This window comes from Ambystoma mexicanum, chromosome 8 (assembly GCF_040938575.1).
Source record: "Ambystoma mexicanum isolate Mex_15411 chromosome 8, UKY_AmexF1_1, whole genome shotgun sequence".
In the NCBI taxonomy this organism is placed as follows: Eukaryota; Metazoa; Chordata; class Amphibia; order Caudata; family Ambystomatidae; genus Ambystoma; species Ambystoma mexicanum.
In genome coordinates, this window is record NC_090929.1 from 234,950,989 (window position 1) to 234,971,050 (window position 20,062).

General features: G+C 44.7%; 2 protein-coding genes across 3 annotated transcripts in view; one reads left to right on the plus strand and one right to left on the minus strand.

Annotated features, from left to right (window-relative positions):
• Positions 1–10,747, minus strand: part of NDUFA8 (NADH:ubiquinone oxidoreductase subunit A8) — a 134,886-nt gene extending 124,139 nt beyond the window's left edge. Inside the window, exon 1 of the mRNA XM_069609650.1 lies at positions 10,532–10,747. Within this exon, the coding sequence (XP_069465751.1) occupies positions 10,532–10,582 (51 nt within the window). The 5' untranslated portion in view covers positions 10,583–10,747. The remainder of the gene's footprint in view (positions 1–10,531) is intronic.
• Positions 10,748–11,328: 581 nt separating this feature from the next.
• The window catches only part of MORN5 (MORN repeat containing 5), a 246,329-nt gene continuing 237,595 nt past the window's right edge, over positions 11,329–20,062 (plus strand). The window contains exon 1 of one of the 2 annotated variants that reach the window (XM_069609652.1): positions 11,329–11,552. In XM_069609652.1, coding sequence (XP_069465753.1) covers positions 11,506–11,552 — 47 coding nt within the window. In that variant the 5' untranslated portion in view covers positions 11,329–11,505. The remainder of the gene's footprint in view (positions 11,553–20,062) is intronic. The other variant, XM_069609651.1, reaches the window with a different exon arrangement.

The window sequence follows — 20,062 nt, forward strand, 5'->3', positions numbered from 1 at the left end:
TGTAGGGTCAGGCCAGGAACACCAGCATGGAATGAGCAAGCACAACCTAGGGCATCACACGAACAGCAGGGCATACAACAGCAGCAGATGTCACAACAAGGGAGTGGCCAACCACAACAACCACAACAGCAACAAACCTATTCACCGCCACAACAACAAGTAGCGTTAATACAACCACCACCACAAAATGAACGAACACAATTGGGTGGGGTGACGGTGTTGGGACACAACCCTTACACAGGGAATGGCCAATCATTGTACCCCCAATAGGACAGCCCACAGACGGCCTTGGTGTGTCCCATCCTGTCAGTAACACCTAATAGTGCGGAGGAGCCACGCATAGAGGTAACGATAGGTGACAAAAAATTATCATTCCTTGTTGACACCGGGGCGACCCGGTCTTGCATAAGGGAAGGTAAATTTAAGATGTCAGGCGAAGCCATGAACACCCAAGGATTTTCTGGGGCTAAAGGGTTGGTTCCATTTACTGATAACGTTCCGTTATCTATTGGAGATTATGATCTGTCGGTTCCACTTTTGTATTATAGTGCCTCGCCAGTAAATATACTGGGGAGGGACATAATGAACAGGTTGAACATGACCATCTCGTTTACAGAGGATGGCATAATTTGCTCTACTCCAGGGATTAACATGCTCGCAGCACGACAGATTTTGCAAGCATACTGTGGACAGACAGCGATTAGGGCGGAGCCAGTAGATGGCGAGATATTTCAATATGGCACTGACATGGCATTTGCATGGATGCCAGGGATAGAAGGGAAAATATGGAGGAGACCAGCAGCCTATCTATTCCGACCAGAAACACCAGGTAATGAATTAGAAGGGAAGGTGTTTGCAGTGGACATTGAGAGCATTATTGCAACAGCTGATTATGTTGCTGTGCACGCCCAAGATAACGAAGGGAGAGCTTGGAGGGCGGTGATAGCACTAGCAGAAGGGTGTAGGCTGACCCAGGTGTCAGACGAAGAGCTGTTCTCAGAAGAAAAGGAAGAAAATGAAATGGTGTTCATGATGAGCGTAGAAATATGGCTAAGAGTGGCTCACAAACAAGTAGCACAGAAAATTGCAATGGCACTTGAGGCACCCGCAGGCACCCCAGTCCCATTTTTTAAGGAGGATATGTCAAAGGTTCCCAAATCATTATGGACTATTAGCCCTTATGACGTAGGATGCATAAAAAGCATAGGGGGTGTAAGGATAAAGTTGAAAAAGGGTGCAATATTACCAAGAGTGAAACAGTACCCATTGTCAAAAGAGGCAGATGAGGGCATATATGAAACCATAACGGCCCTTATAAACAATGGCATATTGGTCCCCTCAGAATCACCATGTAACACAGCTGTGTACCCGGTGCGCAAGGCTAAAGGGGGGTCTTGGCGCTTCATACAGGACCTCAGACCCTTGAACAACATAGTAGAAGCAGAGTATCCAGTAACAGCAAACCCGGCCACAATATTGTGTGGCATTCCGGCAGAAGCATCGCGTTTTACAGTGATTGACCTTAAAAATGCTTTTTTCTCAATACCATTACACCCAGACTCACAAGATTTGACAAGCTTTACTTACCGAAATACAAAGTGGAAACATACCAGATTACCACAGGGGTATTGCGAATCACCCTCAATTTTCAATAGAGTAATACAGATGGATTTGGGTAACGTTGAGGTGGAAAGCACAGTGTTACAGTATGTGGATGACATAATAATTTGTAGTACAAACGAAAGCAAATGTAGACAGGACTCCTTAAAAATGTTGACAATATTGGCTGAGAAGGGGTATAAGGTAGACATGGAAAAGATACAATACTGTCAGGAACAGGTACTTTACATTGGCCAACTGATATCTCAACATGGAAGAAGGATTGCACCACAAAGAGCACAGGCCATCTCAAGCACTCCCGTGCCACAGACTGTGAGAGAACTACAGCAATTTTTGGGGCTGTGCAACTACTGTAGAGCATGGGTATTTGATTACAGCTCATACATAGGACCCCTGCTTGAGGGTTTGAAGGAAGCAAATAAAGGGGAGAAAAAGTTGGGATGGACTATGGAAATGAGGGAGGCATTTGACGAATTAAAAGACGCAATATCAACTGCTCCAGTACTGGCATCCCCAGACTATGAGCGGCGCTTCTTTATTTTCTCACATTGCGACTCAGCAGTGATGAAAGCAGTATTGGCCCAAAAAACTAGCATGGGCTATAAACCAGTAGCATTTTACAGCGGTCACTTAGACCCTATAATGTTAGGCCAATTCTCTTGTGAACAAGGTCTCGCTGCAGCTGCTTTTGCAGTAGAAAAAGCATCAGCAATAACTATGGGGTGTCCAACTACACTATTTGTGGAACATGCACTATTTGCGATATTGAATAAACCTAAGTCCACACTAACAACACAGAGGGCATCAGGTTATGAGATTATTTTGTCCAAAGCTGAACTAGCAATTGTTAGATGTAGCACGGTTAACCCTGCAAGGTTCCTAGCAGAAGTAATTGAAGAAGGAGATTACGCCCACGACTGCACCCAAGTAACTGAACTATACTCATGTACTAGGAAAGTTGAAGAAAACGCACTAGAGGGAGGTGAGCTTTTGTTTATTGATGGGTCATCAACTATTGATCAAGGAGATGGGATTAGAAGGACTGGGGCAGCTGTAGTAAAAATGATGGAGGCGCAGGTGTGTGTGGCTATGAAGTGTGTACAATTACCACAGCATTACTCTGCTCAAGCGGCGGAACTCGTTGCACTCATATTGGCATTAAAGGAAAGTTTTAATAAAAGAATAACCATATATTCCGACAGTGCATATGTTACATCCACTGTCCACTCAGGGCTATCAAAATGGAGAAGAAGAGGGTTTAGGAGAGCTGATGGCACTCCAGTACAACATGCCCTCTTGTTGGCTGAACTAATTGAAGTAATAAACGATCCCCAAGAACTAGCCCTAGTAAAATGCACCGCACACACCAATGGAGAAGACTATGTATCAAAAGGAAATGCTGCAGCAGACGCACATGCGAAATATGCTGCATATTTTGGTGAGATATGGAACCCCACCGACTCACAGAGAGGGAGAGGGAGGGGAATAGCGAGGGAGATGTTAATAAGAGAAGGGTACACCCATCTCCCAGCCACACAGATTATGGAGCTACAAGCGGCTGCACCAATGGCCGAAAAAGAAGTATGGGTGAAAAGAGGATGCACAATGTCACCAACTGACGCACTATGGCGCCAAGGTGGCACTGGGAAAGTTGTAATACCGTTGGCACTGTTAAATACCGCCCTGAGCCAATTACATCACCCTGCCCATACAGGCAAGGAAATAATTGCAGCACGAATTAGAGAAGATTGGTTTTGTCCCGAGTTAACCTCTCATGTGTCAAATTTTATCAGCAATTGCCTCACATGTCAACAGTTTACGGCCGGCCATACTTTAAAAGTGATAAGAGGTACAATACCCCGGCCAGAAGGGCCTTTTCGGCACCTTCACATTGACTATGTTGATATGATCAACATCTGTCAAGGCAATAGGTATATGATTGTAGTAGTATGCCCATTTTCTAGGTGGATTGAAGCAGGGCCCTGTTCACACCCTGATGCGTTTAGAGCAGCTAAATTCATAGTAAGGGAGGTCTTCCCCAGATGGGGAGTGTGCGAGGTGTTAAGATCAGACAATGGGCCCCATTTCGCAAACGAAATGTTCCAGCATATCACATCCCTGCTGAACATTAAACACAAATTTGCATGTGCATACCACCCACAGGCTAATGGTGTATGTGAACGCCTAAATGGCTTATTGAAGGAGGCAATTGCTAAAATACAACAAACAACAAAGAAAAGTTGGTTGTATTGCCTCCCGTTAGCATTGTTTGAACTTAGAAACAGGCCAGGGTCCGATCACCACCTCACCCCACACGAAGTGGTTACTGGACGCCAAATGCGCCTTCCCCTAACACCAACGTCAAGGGCATTCACCGACCACGAAAGTTCAGCGAATGTGTTAGGTGATGAAATGTATCAATATGTGTCTTCTTTGATTACTAGTGTCGTGTTTGTGTCTCAACAGCTCGAGCGCATACGGGGCGGGTCCACCAGCAATCAAGAAAAAGACGAAAGTACGGAATTGGGAAAGGAGAACTCCTGCAAACTTGCCAAAGGTGACCACGTACTACTTCGCAATTTCAATAGAAGGTGGCATGAGAAGAGGTTCACTGGCCCCCATCTGGTAGAGGACGTATCAACAAGAGCAGTAAAACTAAAGGATAAGCGTGCTTGGAATCACCTACATGACGTAAAGATCTACAAACTGCAGACCCGCCCCAGCGCCAACGACAGAGCAATTGGAAGAACAGCAACCACATCCCCTACAGCGGAAGAAAGTTCAACCACAGACAACCACCAAATTGTTCCCTCGGAGACAATAACTGACGAAGAAGGGAGTGATCCCCATACTGCCCACCCCATGATCACTCGCTCAAAGAGTAAAAATACTTCCGCCATTTGAGCACAAACCCCCCCCATTGACTGCTAAGTACAGTTGTAACTAAAACTGAAGGACATGATTGCACTAATACACATGTAAACACGTGAATGTTCTCTTTTTTCTCTCGCACATACAGGAACTGCGTATTATTGTATTGTTAAGAAAACTAATTAACAAATTCAGTGTGCAGGTGTAAATGGTGCTGCCAGACGATAACTACCCAGAAGAATTGTCACACCAATTTGTATACGAAATAAAGAGGCCAACATACTTAAAAAGGAGAAGGGTACGTGTATACTACACAGCCTTCCTCCTGGCCATAGAATATCACATGCCCCACCTCCGCCCATACTTGCCAGTGATAAGAGACCCATCACTTAGAGTAGCGTGGGAGCAGCTCTTCGCCTGGGCACTGAATGACTACTTGATAGGGAGAGCTTAAAAGTAACAAAACTAACATCTAATAACCAGCACTTTTGAGAATTTTCAGGCGGGCAACTGTAACGTCGCAAGAATAAGCTGCCAGGACCGCAGCAAGGTAAGAGCAAAATGCCGGTGAAATTAGCATATGTAATAAAAATAATAGGGATTTTTATGATCACCGGGTTCTTGGCTGCTTCTGTCTGGCAGTACAGCTATGCTATTGATTTTATTGCTGCACCCAAACTTAATATACCCCCGTCCCCTGCTGCAACAGGTGATACGTCAGGTGGTAATAGTAATTTTGCACCAAAGCAAAATAGAGTTAAACGCAGCACATACTCAGACAATAAAGGTATTGATAATTATGTACAAGACTCAGCACACGTCACAAACAACATATGGTACCAACACATGACCCGCATTGGTAAACAGACAACTGAGGATAGCTGTTACGTTTGCTCATTAATACCATACGCCATGAGCGCTTCACGAACATTTGTTGCCACAGAAATAGATGAAAAAACAGCACAGTGCGTAATATATTTGGCCCTGTTCCAAACAAAAGGAAGATTTCAAGGAACAGTAGTGCACATGACATGGAAAACACGAGACTCATACCCATATGAAAACAACTTCCTCAAGACCTATCTAAGTTATCACAAGACCAGTTTACATGCTGAAGCATTCAGGTACATAACAAGTGGCCCTGCAAAAGGAGAAACAAAGAAGGTAACACTGCAGTACCTACCATGTGATTGGTACGCCACTGAAGTTCCGGGTAAACAAGGATGCTGGGAAAGGCCGCTACTGACGATAACAGGAAAGGTGTTCCTGGGCAACAGCTGGGAGATAGGAGTGATTGGCAGCAACATGGTAACAAAAGAAACTATCTCAACTATCGAGACACACAATCATCGATGTTGGACGACGTGGATCAAGTATGTACCAATGCTCACATGGGTAGAAGAAGATGAAGACCCGATAACTATACTACCATTGACTGCACCCAAAGTATGCTATCAGCATAAAGGAGAGGTGGACGTAGGATATAACACCAATTGTGCAAACGTGATGGAGTTACCTGAGGGGGGAGCGGGAACAGCAGTAATAATGGACCATTATTGGGCCTGTGGGGAAAAGGCATATCATACATTGCCTCCCCTGTGGAATGGTGTGTGCACAATGGTACACGTCAATGTACCATCACTAGTGGTACCTAAGAAGCATGTCGATGTGGCGAAATTTCCTAAAATGGATGAAGGGGATAAGAGAAGAAAGAGATCTGCACCACTCCAGAAGGAGCAAGGAAACAGGACCAACAGCAATGATACTGTACTAAACAGGAGAAAAAGACAAGGAGAGCCATTGACAGGAAATTACCTGTGGGGAAGATCGGAAACGGAACTAACATCAATACCGCCAGAACATAGACTATTCAGCAGAGCAGCAATGTTCTTCTCCTCAATAATACATCCGGGACTGCAGGCATACGCAAACGCAAAATGGCTCCAAATAACAAGGTGGGAACTAATGATGACCATCAATTCAACAGTAAATGGGTTCAACGCAATTAAAGAGGAGCTGCGAGCTGTAAGGATGGTTGCACTCCAGAACAGATATGTATTGGACCTCCTCACAGCAATGGAAGGAGGAGTTTGTGCAAAGATAGGACAATCTTGCTGCACGTTCATACCTGCCAACGATGCTGACAATGGTACGCTGACAGAAGCAGTTTCACAATTGGCCCAGATGCACTCCAAAATGATGGACGAAAGTAACGGTGTAAACAAGGATAAGAGCTGGTTTTCACTATTATGGTCATGGATGCCATCTTGGCTGTCAGATGGACTGAAAATAATAGTAGGATGTGCTATTTTGGCTGGAGCTGCCCTGATAATAATTAGGTTTTGGAAGGCCCGGAAGGCACGCACGACTGACGAGTTGCTGGAAATGGTGGGAATGCACCCCTTAATGCCAGCAGATGACGGCCAGCATACAGGTGTTATTATACAAGAAAGGGAGAAGTTGCGTACCCAAATTATCACCAATCATCTAGACCCACCATCAGTGAAGATCGAAAACCCAAGGAACCCCCGGAGCTACATAGGAAGATGGGTATACTGTACTCCTGGAGGGACATGTGAATACATGTATTGGTCATTTGAAGATCATGTAAACCATTATGGACATCTCGGCGGGATAACTAAGATATGGAGGGTAAGAGGAGATAACGAGAAGGATATGTTTGTGGTCGACAAGTCGACCAGAGGGGGGACTGAAGTGGGAGAATGGAAGACCAGGCTCCCGTCCTTCACCTCTCGAGCTTGGCCTAGAGGGTCACGGCCCAGACACCCGCCGCGAGAAGAGTTCGTCCAGTTACCAGACGACCAGGTACCATGGTACAGGAACATACGGATGTGTCCACCTGCCTGCCCAGCAGCCCGCACTGACCGTGCCGACACCTGCGGCTCGGATCAGCTAGACTAAAAACCACACGTCGTTAGAGATGCCATGACGACCTAGACAACGGGAAGCACATCTGTATAAATATACACACTTAACATTCCCACACCAATCTACACGAAGAATATACTCAGTGCTCTGACGTAGGCGACAGGCATATTCACGGACGTGCATCTTTATTATTTTTACATAGGCTTTCAGAGTACAGAAACGCAAGACGCATCATGAACTCATCTATAAACGCTTGCTCATGCTTCCCTTGAAACCCGTTACCACCGTGAGAGGTATAATGGAAACACGATATTGGTCATGGAAATATATGCCACTATAATCTAAAGCACCCATGCACGAAATGGATCACTTATGCACCAGGCCCAAGTAGGCCTCAAGCAAGAGTTCCGTGGACATTAACAAAGCAAAAGTCAGGTTGCTGATCCTGCAGAATGAGCCTGGTGGAGCACCCAGCCAAGGTCGCAATGTTGCAAACCCACATCCAAGAACAAATCATCAAAGGCACGATGTTGCAACCTTGCACTCCGCGTACCAACGTTAGAATCATATCTACAAATTAAACCAGACACACAGTGGAAAAACAATATTAATTGTGCAGAATTCTGCCTCAAACACGGTCCCGCCTCACGTGACCAAGCCGAACCTGACGAGATGCCAAAACCCAGGAGAGACAGGGCGTCTGGGTCCCGCACTACGAGACACAGGCCGGGACACTTGAAAGGCTCCATGGACACCTGCTACAGTGGGAACGGTCAGCTCCCACCTATAAATAAATCCTCACATTGTCTGCATGTACCCATATTGAAACATTGTTGCAAACACGGGTACACCGAGAGCTGGGAACAACGGTGGTCCCAGGCTGGGGAGCTCACGGATGCACCAATCAGAACATGGGGCTCTTATCTCACACGTCATTAACATCAGCCAATCCTCAGGGGTCTTCATGTAACAATTCTTATGTATCTAATTGAAGGGACAACCCAGATATACCACCTGACTACACCTTGACCACTAATATCATTCTCTATATGTGTACTATACTAACCCTACCACTCTAGCAACCAATTATGAGTGGCGGTAGGTTTTTGTTAACTTTTTGAAGTGACGCAAGTAGCGCGTCATATTACAGTAAAAAGGGCCTGCGAGCCCCACGATTGTGTGTGTGTCAGGGCGAACGCGTGCGCTCCTTGACCCATCCCTGCCGTTTGCATAATAAACAGCAGAAGTTGCCTTGCTCCTTGTGTGTGCCTCATACTCTGTCTCGATCCGAGATATACACGGGAGGAGTTGGGGCCTCCCTGCCCGGAGGTCCGCGGGCGGCCCGGCCGACCCCGGCAGAATTTCCCCCCGACAAGTGAAATACTGTGAACTGTGTGATCCTCTGCAAAGACTATGAACCATTAACATTGGCCCAGGCCTGTTGACTTGAATCCTAGTTGTAGTAGCCTTTTCTAGATTGCCAAGCCTATAACTTGTTGGTGTTGTCGATTTCAAATAACCTTGTCTTTTCTCCCTTTTAATTGCTGAAGTGCCATTTTGCTCACACTTCATTTTGAGCCTAACTTGTCCAGAATTGATTGGGTGTTATTGTAATATATTAAGACTGTGATTTTCTGCTGCTTTATAATAGTGCACTGTTTTATAAGTGATGGTGTAAATACATGTATATTCTTTTACTCAGAAACCTTGAATCAGTGTTTGTTTGAACCATTGTAATTGCTGTCCTTTGTGTAACTTCTTGTACTGCTCACTTTACTCTTGAGATAAGTCTGGCTGCTCAGCCATCGCTACCACTTTAATGTGTAGTACAGGTTTGTACCAAAAGGTGAAATTGTACTTACACTTGTAGTCTTAATCGTGTGTGCTGTTCCCAAAGAGTACTGCATATGATTCTGCCTAATAGTGATATATAAATTCTCTCAGGATTACGTTGGGCTGCATAATGTTACAAAACTGAATTATATATATATATATATATATATATATATATATATATATATATATATATATATATATATATATATAGGGATTTCAAACAAAATTGCAAGTTTGGAACATTACCTTTCAAAAGTCACACTCAGGATGGCCAGTACAATTGTCCCAGTGAAGCTAGGACGCCGGACCACTACAAGGAGAGGGAGTTCATGTAACGTGTTGAATGTGGCATTTTACAGTACGTGTTTCAAGTTTTCAGAATAAGGTGATCAAAAAATATAGGATTTATAGGCTATTCTCAATAAATGGCTTATTCCAATGATTCTGATATCAAATTAAGTTGCTGACAAGAGTAAAGAGAAAGGGAACTCAGCCTTGTGTGGCCTACTAACAGTCAGGTCTATACACAAATATCTGTAAGGGGGTGTGGGAGGGCACAGTACCAAAGAGAACAGTACGAGTCTGTTTAAAAAAATATACAAACAAATCTGACTTGTGAAGCATCTACTCGATAAATCAACCTGCGCGTTGTATTTCCAACTTTGTAGCTCACAGCTCATCAGTCAACATTTAAAGAAGTGAAAATGGGACGTAGAACCCCAAAACTGGGAAATGTTACTGCCTTACCAACGGTGTAATGCCTGTTAATTGCAACATGGTATTTTGTCGTTAGCAACTTTTAAATTTGGCTTAAAAAATTAGGGTATTGCAGAATGCACAGCCATTTCTGATGTTAACATTGATTGTATGCACACCCATTAGAAATCAATTAAAAGCTGCAGCACTTGTCAGAGAAAAGCGAGTTCCATTAAAGTTTTATATTGCTTACAAATGTCATCATTCAAACCTACTGAGTTGAAATTGTTTTAGGAGTGATTCGATGGCTTGCTGGGGCAGGGACTTATCCCGTTGAAGTCTATGGTAGAGATGGGCATTCTTGGGTAAAAAAATGAGCCCAGTGGGAAAGAAATTAGCGGTGATTGGAAACGTAAGGGGAAAAAGGACGGATGCAGGTTTGTGGAGTGAACCAAAGGGATACATTTGGCTTCTTTAGAGGAGAAATACAATTCCACTGAGATTGACACCATCTGAATAGGTGTGAGACCGATGTGCAAGATGAGAAATTAAGAAACGTTGTTAAATAACTGCACAAAGCAATTTTACATAGCGCTAGTGCATCACAGTCGCCCCTCACCTCATTCACAGTCAGCTCTTCCGCTGAGGGAACTTCTAAGGTCCCGGACATGACAGGCGGGAGGCGGCAGACCCCGCCACCGGTCTGCCACTACACCGGATTTTACAGATCTCTAAGGGACCCCGATTCTCCTTCAAGTCCCCTTCTGCAGTAAGAACGTGCAGGCCGCAGAGGTCAGAACGCTGCCGCGCCTGCGCATGCAAGACCATTCATTCTGCGAGGAAGATACTGAATCTTGAAATAGAAGAAGGACTACAATGTTAGAAAACACAACACTGTCATTTGTGCACAGCGGCCTTTGATAGCACAACAGAGCGGACATATTGGACTACCATACGTGTGTGTGTATTAGTAACAGTGATGTTCCGTAATGAAACATATTACACTCTATTATTATTGTATCTGTATGGTACTTAAATACTGCTTTACTGTTACAGGCTGTGTAGCTCTTTAGGCATTTCAAAAGTCTCCAATAGATGAAACATTTATGTTTTGTGCTTCACTATTGCTTATGGTCCCATGGGGTAATCACAATATCGGTTTGAGATCTTGATTAAACTGAATGAAAACTACTCTGACTGATCGAGTGCTGCGCTCTGTCTTCGACTTATTTGCAGAATGGGGACTTTCAACCTTCCCTCACTGAACATTACAAATAATCGACTGTACGGAAGAAGTAACCAAGCTTCAAAGCCGTGGCAAAGTTGGGCTTGATAAAGCTATGAATTTCCTCCAATTAGAGTTTGTAACCTTTACACACAACTAACATGGCCGCCACTAGGAAGCGCACTATCTTGTCAGCCTATGTGATAATATAGTCTAACAAGGCTTCACCTTTCATGGACGCACTTGTGGGAGAGCCTGCCCCTCTCATCAAGCCTCGCCTCTGATTGGTCAATGATGTTTCCATGGTTGCAGAAAAGCATCGTTTAGTTGTGCTGGAGTCAGCCTGCTGATGTCTGATCGGTGGAGTCATGGAGTTCACCGGGAGCAGTTATGAGGGAGATTATTACCATGACAGGTACAAAGGAGATACGAGATACGCATGCATAGATGCATGCATGCACTACATCGCGGGGATTCGGAAACTACAGATCTAGGGGAGGCGGCATGGCTGGTACTGTTTCGGTGGGGGTTGTTGTGTGTTGGTCTAACCACCACAGGGGTTAGGGGGCAGTGGGTTTGGTAGTCCCATCAAAGGACAGGTGCATGTCAGATGTAATTGATAGATTGTTTTCATTAAGAAGTTGATATTACCGTGTACAGGAGAGGTGGCTCTCCCATAGCACGTACAGGTGAGTATGGGAGGATAGCTCAGCGGCAACGTGTTCGCTTAGGAAGCAAAACCACACGAAACAACACAGGTTCGATCCTCCCGTCCGCGAAATACGCAAGACAAAAAAACGATTACGCAACGAAAAAAAAACCAAAAACAGTTCCTGTAACAGTGCAACGAAAAAACCCCAAAAACTATTCCTGTAACAGTGCCTCGATGCCCGCAGGCTGGGTGAACATAAAAAAAAATGCAAATGTCCCTCCACGGGGCTTCACTGTGTAGTCAGTTATAGAGTGTCCATGTTTTTTTATTTTTTCATTTGTTACACGCCCCAGACCCTGGGGTATCACAGCGTGGTTACAGACCGATTTGATAATTATCATACAATTGTACAGATATGCATAAGGATATTACAGCGAAAAGAATAATATACAGTCAGCTCAGGTCCATTGCACCATCTTGACAGGTACACCAATGTTTTTATGACTTACCAGTATTCTTTAGTTCTACACCACTAGTTCTTTTCTTCCTCGTCACAGTACTTTTATCTGTGAAGATGAAGATGACCAACAAGTACTGAAAACATTTGCCCTATGTCCCTGTTCCTCATTCCAGCACTTTGCCAGTGAAGTGTACAGAAGACTGGATCAATCTGACCAATATGTGTGTATTGAGTTTGTGAGACGCGGCACTGCCGTAGTCTCGCAATATCTCTCAGCGAAGTGGCAACCGGCATTGGGAAGGCGCCGTGACACAGAGCAGTCAGCTCCTGGCGCTCCTTTTGATTTTGGGCATTTGTTACTTTGCGCACACACTCTCTCTCATCTTGCTACTCATCTCAGTACCTAAGGGTTTATGGGAGTAGGGGTCCATGAATGTCATTGAGCTTCTGTTTCTCATATGGTTTTTCTTTGGATGTTTACAATAATGCATATTAGAAACAGAAGGTGGTATGTGTGGGTTATGGGTGCTTGGGCCAAATGTGGAGGCCTGACTAGAATGACAATAGGCCATTAGGAATTCAGGGTATCAAAGGGTCTTCCACGTGGGGGAAGGGCGGATACCACAACTTGACCAATGGAGCCAAAACATGTCCACGGTAGTATCTTCTCCCATGTGATCCTCCCTCATAAAACGGCCCCCAGGGTCAGGATCAGGTAGCAACTGCCTTCTCCAGGCAACATGGGAGTAGGTCACTGCTGGGGAATCAGTGATGACTCCATTGGATTCATTGCATACCCTTAACCTAATGTCCCTGGTTCTCTCATCACCTATAGGAAAACGGGAAAGGAAGTCCACATTACCCTGTTGCTTTCCTTTCCTGTGTTCTACTTTGAAACAATAGGACTGTAAATCCAAGAGCCCCTGCAAGGCTCTTGAATTAGTGTCTTTGCAGAGGCTCATCCATGTTAATGGGGCATGGTCGGTGACCAGTTTGAATTTTCTACCTATTAAAAAGTATTTGAGGTAGGTTATGGCCCACTTAATGGCTAAGGCCTCTAGTTCCAGAGTTGCATACTTTTTCGCTCTTGGGAACAACTTCCTAATTATATAGAGGATGGGATGCTCTATACCATCATGGCCTTGTGAACAAAGTTCACTCAGACCAATATGTGAGGCATCTGTTTGTAGGATGAACTCCAGGTTAAAATCTGCCACCTTCAACACAGGCCCACTACACAAACTGTGTTTAAGTTTGTCAAAACACAATTGATCTTCTTTGTGCCATTTAATTTTCTGGGCCTCAGCATTCTTGAGTTTATCAGAAAGCGGAGACGTTAAAGATGGGATATTAAGGATAAAATATCTGTAATATCCTACTAAACCCAAAAAGGCTCTCAGATTTTTCTTTGCTTTAGGATTGGGTGTTTCTTTAACTGGTCTGACTTTTTCTGTCTGGGGTTGAACCAGCCCATTTCCTGCGAAAAACCTGATGTATTTAGTTGTTGATCTAGCTAAATGGCATTTCGTTGGGTTTGCTGTAAGCCCTGCTTTTCCTAGGGCCCTGGGAACCAAATACAGGTGATAAACATACTCCTTCCAAGACTTACTATGAATGATAATATCATCGATGTATGCCCCACAGAAAGAGGCATAAGGTCAGAAAATGTGATCCATTAACCTTTGAAAGGTCACAGATGCCCCATGCAAGCCAAAAGGCAATACCTTTAATTGGAGAGGTAAACAGCTTACCCCAATTGATCAATAAGATCATCAGTTCTGGGCATGGCATAGCTATGAAATTGGGAGACCTTGCTTACCTTCCTGAAATAAATGCAGAACCATGACGATTTATCTGGCTTGGCGACTAACACGATTGGGGATGACCATGGACTTTGAGAGGGCTCAATAATATCAGCTCTTAACATATTTTCTAACTCCTCTTCAATGATACCTTTTCTAGTTTCAGATATTCGATATGGCTTTAGATGTAGCACTTTTCCTGGGGGGTACAGATGTAATGATACATCCCTTTTACTCTCCCAGTTTCTGTTCTAAAAACATCAGGGAACTGTTCTAAAAGGTCCATTAGGTGACCTGATTCGCCGTCTGATATCTAAAGCAAACTGTCCTGCTAAATTTAAGGACTTTATGGTATCTTCCCTATTGTACGCTGATGATCTTGTCATCATAGATCATACATATAATGGAATGAAGTCAATGTTAGAAGAACTGGTTTGTTTTGCCAAGGAATATAGCTTGACTATTAACCTAAAAAAGACACACATTATGTTGTTTGCTTATAAAAGAATCAATAAACCACAAATTAAAACTTAATGGGGGAATATTGAGTACACCGACAACTACAAATATCTGGCTGTCCAGTTTAGTAGCCGGGTGGGGTACAAACCTTTGATTACTGACAAAACTAGATGGGCGAAGCAAATTACAACTCTAACTAAAAGGTGTGTTGATAATTATGCTGGATACTCACTGAAAGGGATCCTTATGTTTTACAGGCAATGGTTTATGCCCAATGTTGCTTACAGATTGGAAGCTATAACAATGAAAAACCTTAACTGGCTGAAAAAATAGAGGTGTCTTTTTGGCGAAATGTGCCTTGCCACCGCCTTAGCTCATACAGTATATTAGAATTGAGCTGGGTCTACAATCCTTGCGATCAATAGTTTTGCAACAGCGTGGGCTACTGTACCTGAAAGCTTCTTGTCATCCTGAAAGTCAATTGCTTTACAATATAGAACTGAATGTTATCCGGCTTGATAAAAATAATCAATTGAACAACTATGATGACGCTTGTAGAACACACTTTAGAGAACTTGATTGGTCAACTGAACGTAGTCGTTTTGAAAGCATTAAAAATGCCTTCAAGCAGAAAAATAAGCTCCGTGAATTGGGAAAACAATTTTGTTAGAATGAGCGAACTACATAATTATAAATACATGGAGCGGATGGTTCATACATACTCGCGTCCCCAAATGTATTTAATTTGCTGCCCCGACCCCATAGTACGAAAATTCCGGCTATACATGCGCACCAACCAATTGCCTGTAAAAGCTATGCATGGGACAAAATTGAAATTACTTGTTGAAGATCATGGTTGTCGAATGTGTAAGTTACCGAAAAACCTGTAAACTGTGAGACATGTGTTGACAAGCTGCCCTACGTTGCAAGCTCATTATTTAATACAAGGTAAGGAAGACAGAGGGAGGACAAAACAAACGATCTTACTAGGCCTTGTGACATTCAGATCATGCAGTGCATGGGGGAGAGGGAGCGGAGAAGTGCCAGGGGGACGGAAGGGGGAAGTGCAACAGGGTAGCATTGCTCTAAGGAAGTACAGCCAGGGCAGCACAGCTCTGGGTAAGTGCAAGAAAACAGGGGACTGTAGGGTTACAGTTATAACCTCTAAGTGCCCGGTCGGCCGGGAGGAAGTGCAGGGGCTACTGGTCATGGAGGAGCATGGTGCCCATTGAGATTCTGAGGGTAGCCAGTTAGCGCAGCAGACCGGTAGGTCAGAAGGGGAGAGAGAGAGAAAGCAGAAGCGAAAAGGAAGGTCTTGGGCTGCTTCCGGAACCTCAGGTGGTTCTGAACAATTTTGAGAGGGGCAGGGAGGTTGTTCCAGAGGGAAGCACCTGCAGAGGAGAGATATCTACTACCCACTCTCTGCCTGGAGAAGCGTCTTACCCTCAGAGAGTTGCGGGTGGCTGAGTGAAGGGCTCGAGAAGTAATGTGTTTAGGAAGAGAGTTGGATGTAGTGTGGGCTCTGGCACCAAAAAGCCTTGTGGATGAGGCAGAGGGTCTTGAACTTGATCCTTGCAGCCACCGGGAGGCAGTGGAGAGATTTCAGAGCTGGAAAGATATGATCCCTGGGCTTGAGGCCAAAGACAATTCTTGCAGTCCTGTTCTGGATTTGTTGCAGAGGGCAGCGAGTAGAGGAAGGAAGATTGAGAATGAGGCTGTTGCAGTAGTGCAGCCTAGAGAGAACCAGAGCTATGGAGACAGTAAGCTTCTGGGGGGAAGTGAGAAAAGGAACAATATCTCTGAGGAGGTACAGCTGGTAGAGGGCCTTCTTAGCGCGAGGTGCGTGATGTGTGGAGAGAGTGGAGTCGAAGATGACACCAAGGTTTTTTACCTCACAGGAAGGTGCAGGAAGAGGGCACAGGAAGAGGGCCCAAGAAGGGCAATCAGAGTGAAAGAGGGACAGTGGGAACAGGGGTCCCAATGAGAAGGATCTCAGTCTAAATGGCATTAAGGTAGGGGTTGCAAGGGAGCTGCAGGGGGAATTTGGATACTGGTCCTCTGAAATAGTGAACAAATTCCCACAAAGTCTTTATATCTGCATACATTCTGGGCCAATGGAACCTGTTCAAGATAAGTGACTGTGTTTTGGTTGTCTCTAGATGGCCTCCTGTCAGGTGGGAATCTGCGATCCACAGCACAATTTTGTTATGGCTTTTGGGTACCACAACTTGTGATCTAGTGGTACCATCAGACCCCCCAGCCCCTGACACAACAGCCTAGTCTTCAAGAAAAAATGTGTTCACCTTTCTTTCTTTCCACCTCTTCTGGTAAACCCTGAAGTAAAGGTTCAGCAAGAAAGGGATCATTCCTTTGGGCAAAGGCTAAATCTGGGATAACTCCTGGCTCTTCTTCTGTTAGAGGAGGTGGAACTAACTCGGGTGTAACATGAGGTTCTATGTCTGCTTGCCCAAAACCCTTGGTTCCTCTTTCTGTTTTACTAGAGGTCTTATCTTCCTGGGGTTGAGGGAACAGAGCCTTCTCCAAAAACCCTTGTGCTATTCTTTCCCCGGCTTTGATTTGATAGGCCACTTTGCTATAGTTTTGTATAAATACCTTAATATCTCCTCTGTAGTCAGGGTCTATGACACCTGCTAATAAGTCTAGGCCGAAACCCAACTTAGAGGTATGTCTAATGTAGGTTCCAGAAGGGGGAATAAGGACTACATCTTGTAGGTACCAGCACTCTGTCCCCAGTTTGAATTAGTTCCCCTCTGCTATTGCACAAGCTAAAAGCAATAGTGTTCAGTGGCAATTGTTGCATCAGAAGCTCGGTTTCTGAGTTTCTCAAACCTAAGGGTTTACCCAGTTTAAGTCAACTGAGCCCGATGCGACTACTGACACCATATGTAAGGTGTCAGAAATGAGTCGGACACAAGGTATTCATATTCTCAAATAAAGACATTTATAAATAAAAAAAACATGGGCTGGGAAACTGCCTAACCAGCCCTATTATAAAAGGAATTTCCCTACCTAAAAATCAAAACTAAGTATCAGTCTATGCCAGGAAGTGTGTAACTGAAAAGCCATCCTTGTGTCCAAAACGTCCTATCCTGACCCTCACATTGAAAAAAAACAATTAAGGGTGCAAGGAAATGTCTTTTTCTTGCTGATAGCAAAACGTGTTCAAAACAACAATGTAATAATGACTCCAAGAACATTGTTCTACAAGGTAGAAACCCTTAGATCCAGAGGGTAGTTCCCTTCCCCTGGTTTCTTAAATGAGATGGCAAAATGTTCACTTTGATTAACAGTTCCTTTGTTTCTTCACTGGATTCACAAAGTACTTGTTTAAATTGCAAGTTTTGCAACTGTTTTTTTTCTAAGCTTTTCTTATCCTTGCAGATTGCCTGGTGTACTCCCCTGCTAGGAATTTTCATTCAATCTTAATTACCTGGTATATTCGCCTGCCAGGGATCTTTACCTAACTTCAACTGCCTTGTCTACTCACTGCTAGGCCTTCTGTTAATTGATTCACAGTTCCTCGGTTATTCCAAAACGTCCTATCACTTGAGGTACCTGGTATTTTGTTCTATGGTAACATTTGTTCAAACCTCTCCCCAACACTGGCATCTCATGCACCTGTATTGATTTGGGGGGTTTCTTTGCACATTGTCTTGTCTGCATACACACCTTCATCTTATTGGGCGTTGCACTGTCTTGACTGCATTAAAATATTCTTCTTATACTCTTTTCATCGTTAGCAACCTCAATAACGGCACCCTCAGCCCCATAGAATGGATCCGCCGATTTGCTGTTCCGCCCACTCCCTGGAACCCATGCACATTGAGATAGAAACGTGAGACACGGCTCTCGGTTCATAACCCCCAAGACTCTCGCCAAAAGACATTCCCCTCATCCCACGCTCAATCAAGCCAACACCGCCCAAATTTCGAACATCACCCAAATAGCACCCTTGAACACCTCTGAACAGCCATTGATCAAGGGCGCCCTCATCAATGCCCGCTCCATGATCGCCCATGCGCTAGATATTGCAGACCTCATCTCTGCCAACAACTTGCACTTCCGGGCTATCACTGAAACCTGGCTGCACCAAGCAGCAGGCCCAGCTCTATCCCTCGCCATCCGAGAAGGTTGTTCCATACTAAGGAAAGACCGGGACACAGGTAAAGGAGGAGGAGTAGCCTTCATCGCCAAAACATCCCTTGGCCTTAGATTAATCCCATCGCCCAGCTTCCGCTCGGCAGAACTTCTGTCAGCCAAGCTCCAACTCTCTGCTACACAAACCGTACTAGTACACCCCCTGGCCCCATCACCACATTTGAGGAAGAGATATCTGACCTTTTGACCACCAACACCAAAACAGGATCTCAAATTATCCTACTTGGCGACCTCAACCTCGGCGACCCAAACGATGCCAATGCACTCTCCCTGGAAAGCACCATCTCCCAACTAGGGTTCAAGCTCAGAATCACAGACCCTACCCACAACAAAGGCAGGACCCTGGACTGGCTAGCGGATCTCAACTGCTCTGCGACCATCACAAAAAACAAGCAAACCGCATGGTTTTACACCTTCAGCGTTCCTGCTTCGCTCCTGCCGCCGTCGCCGCCGCCGCCCATGCTCTCCAACATTAATCAACAGCACATGAGCACGGGCGGGCGGCCGTTAAGAGCCCAATCCCTAATTGCAAAGTGCCGGCAGCTGAGTACCGACAGGCCCAAGGAACTACACATTTCCCCATGCCTTCTGGGAATTGTAGTTTTTAGACATGCCGTACCTGCTTCCTCCTGCACCACAGGCCCTTATTCCTGACATTACCTCCCCTTCCAGGGCTCTTCCCAGGACCTGCCTTTTCCGGATACTTTGCATGAAACATTCTTACCAGACGAGGTGCATGCACTGCACTAGCAGGTTCCCAGGAGCAATCTTCCAGTCCATATCCAGCCCACCGGATCAAATACCATAACACTTGTCTCCTCCTTTTTGAGTCCAAGATCTGCTTTACTTCATATTCCACATGACCCTCTTCGTGGATAGCTGGAGGTCTCTGCACGCGTGTTCCAGGCGCTGCGGGTTTAAGCAGACACACATGGAATACCGGGTGGATTCTCAGAGATTTAGGCAAACACAATTTCACAGCAACTTCTGACACAATTTTTACTATTTCATAGGGTCCAATAAACTTGGGAGAACATTTTCGAGATCCAATTAGAGGCAAATTGCGTGTGGATAGCCATACCTTAGCCCCCACCTTGTACTGCATAGCCTCCCTTCTCTTTCTGTCTGCGTACAACTTATATTGAGTTTTTGCATATTCCAAATCATCTCGCGCCTTCTGTCTGATGGTTAGAAGCAATTGTTTTCTGTTTTGGAGTGTTGGAAAATTCTCAACATTTGGTAGCTGTTCTGGCAACATTTCCTGTACCTGCCCATACAAGCACTCATTGGGAGCCATTCCCAGGGAAGCATGTTCCGCGTTATTATAAGTGAATTCCGCTAACCATAAGGCTTGAACCCACAACTCCATTCCT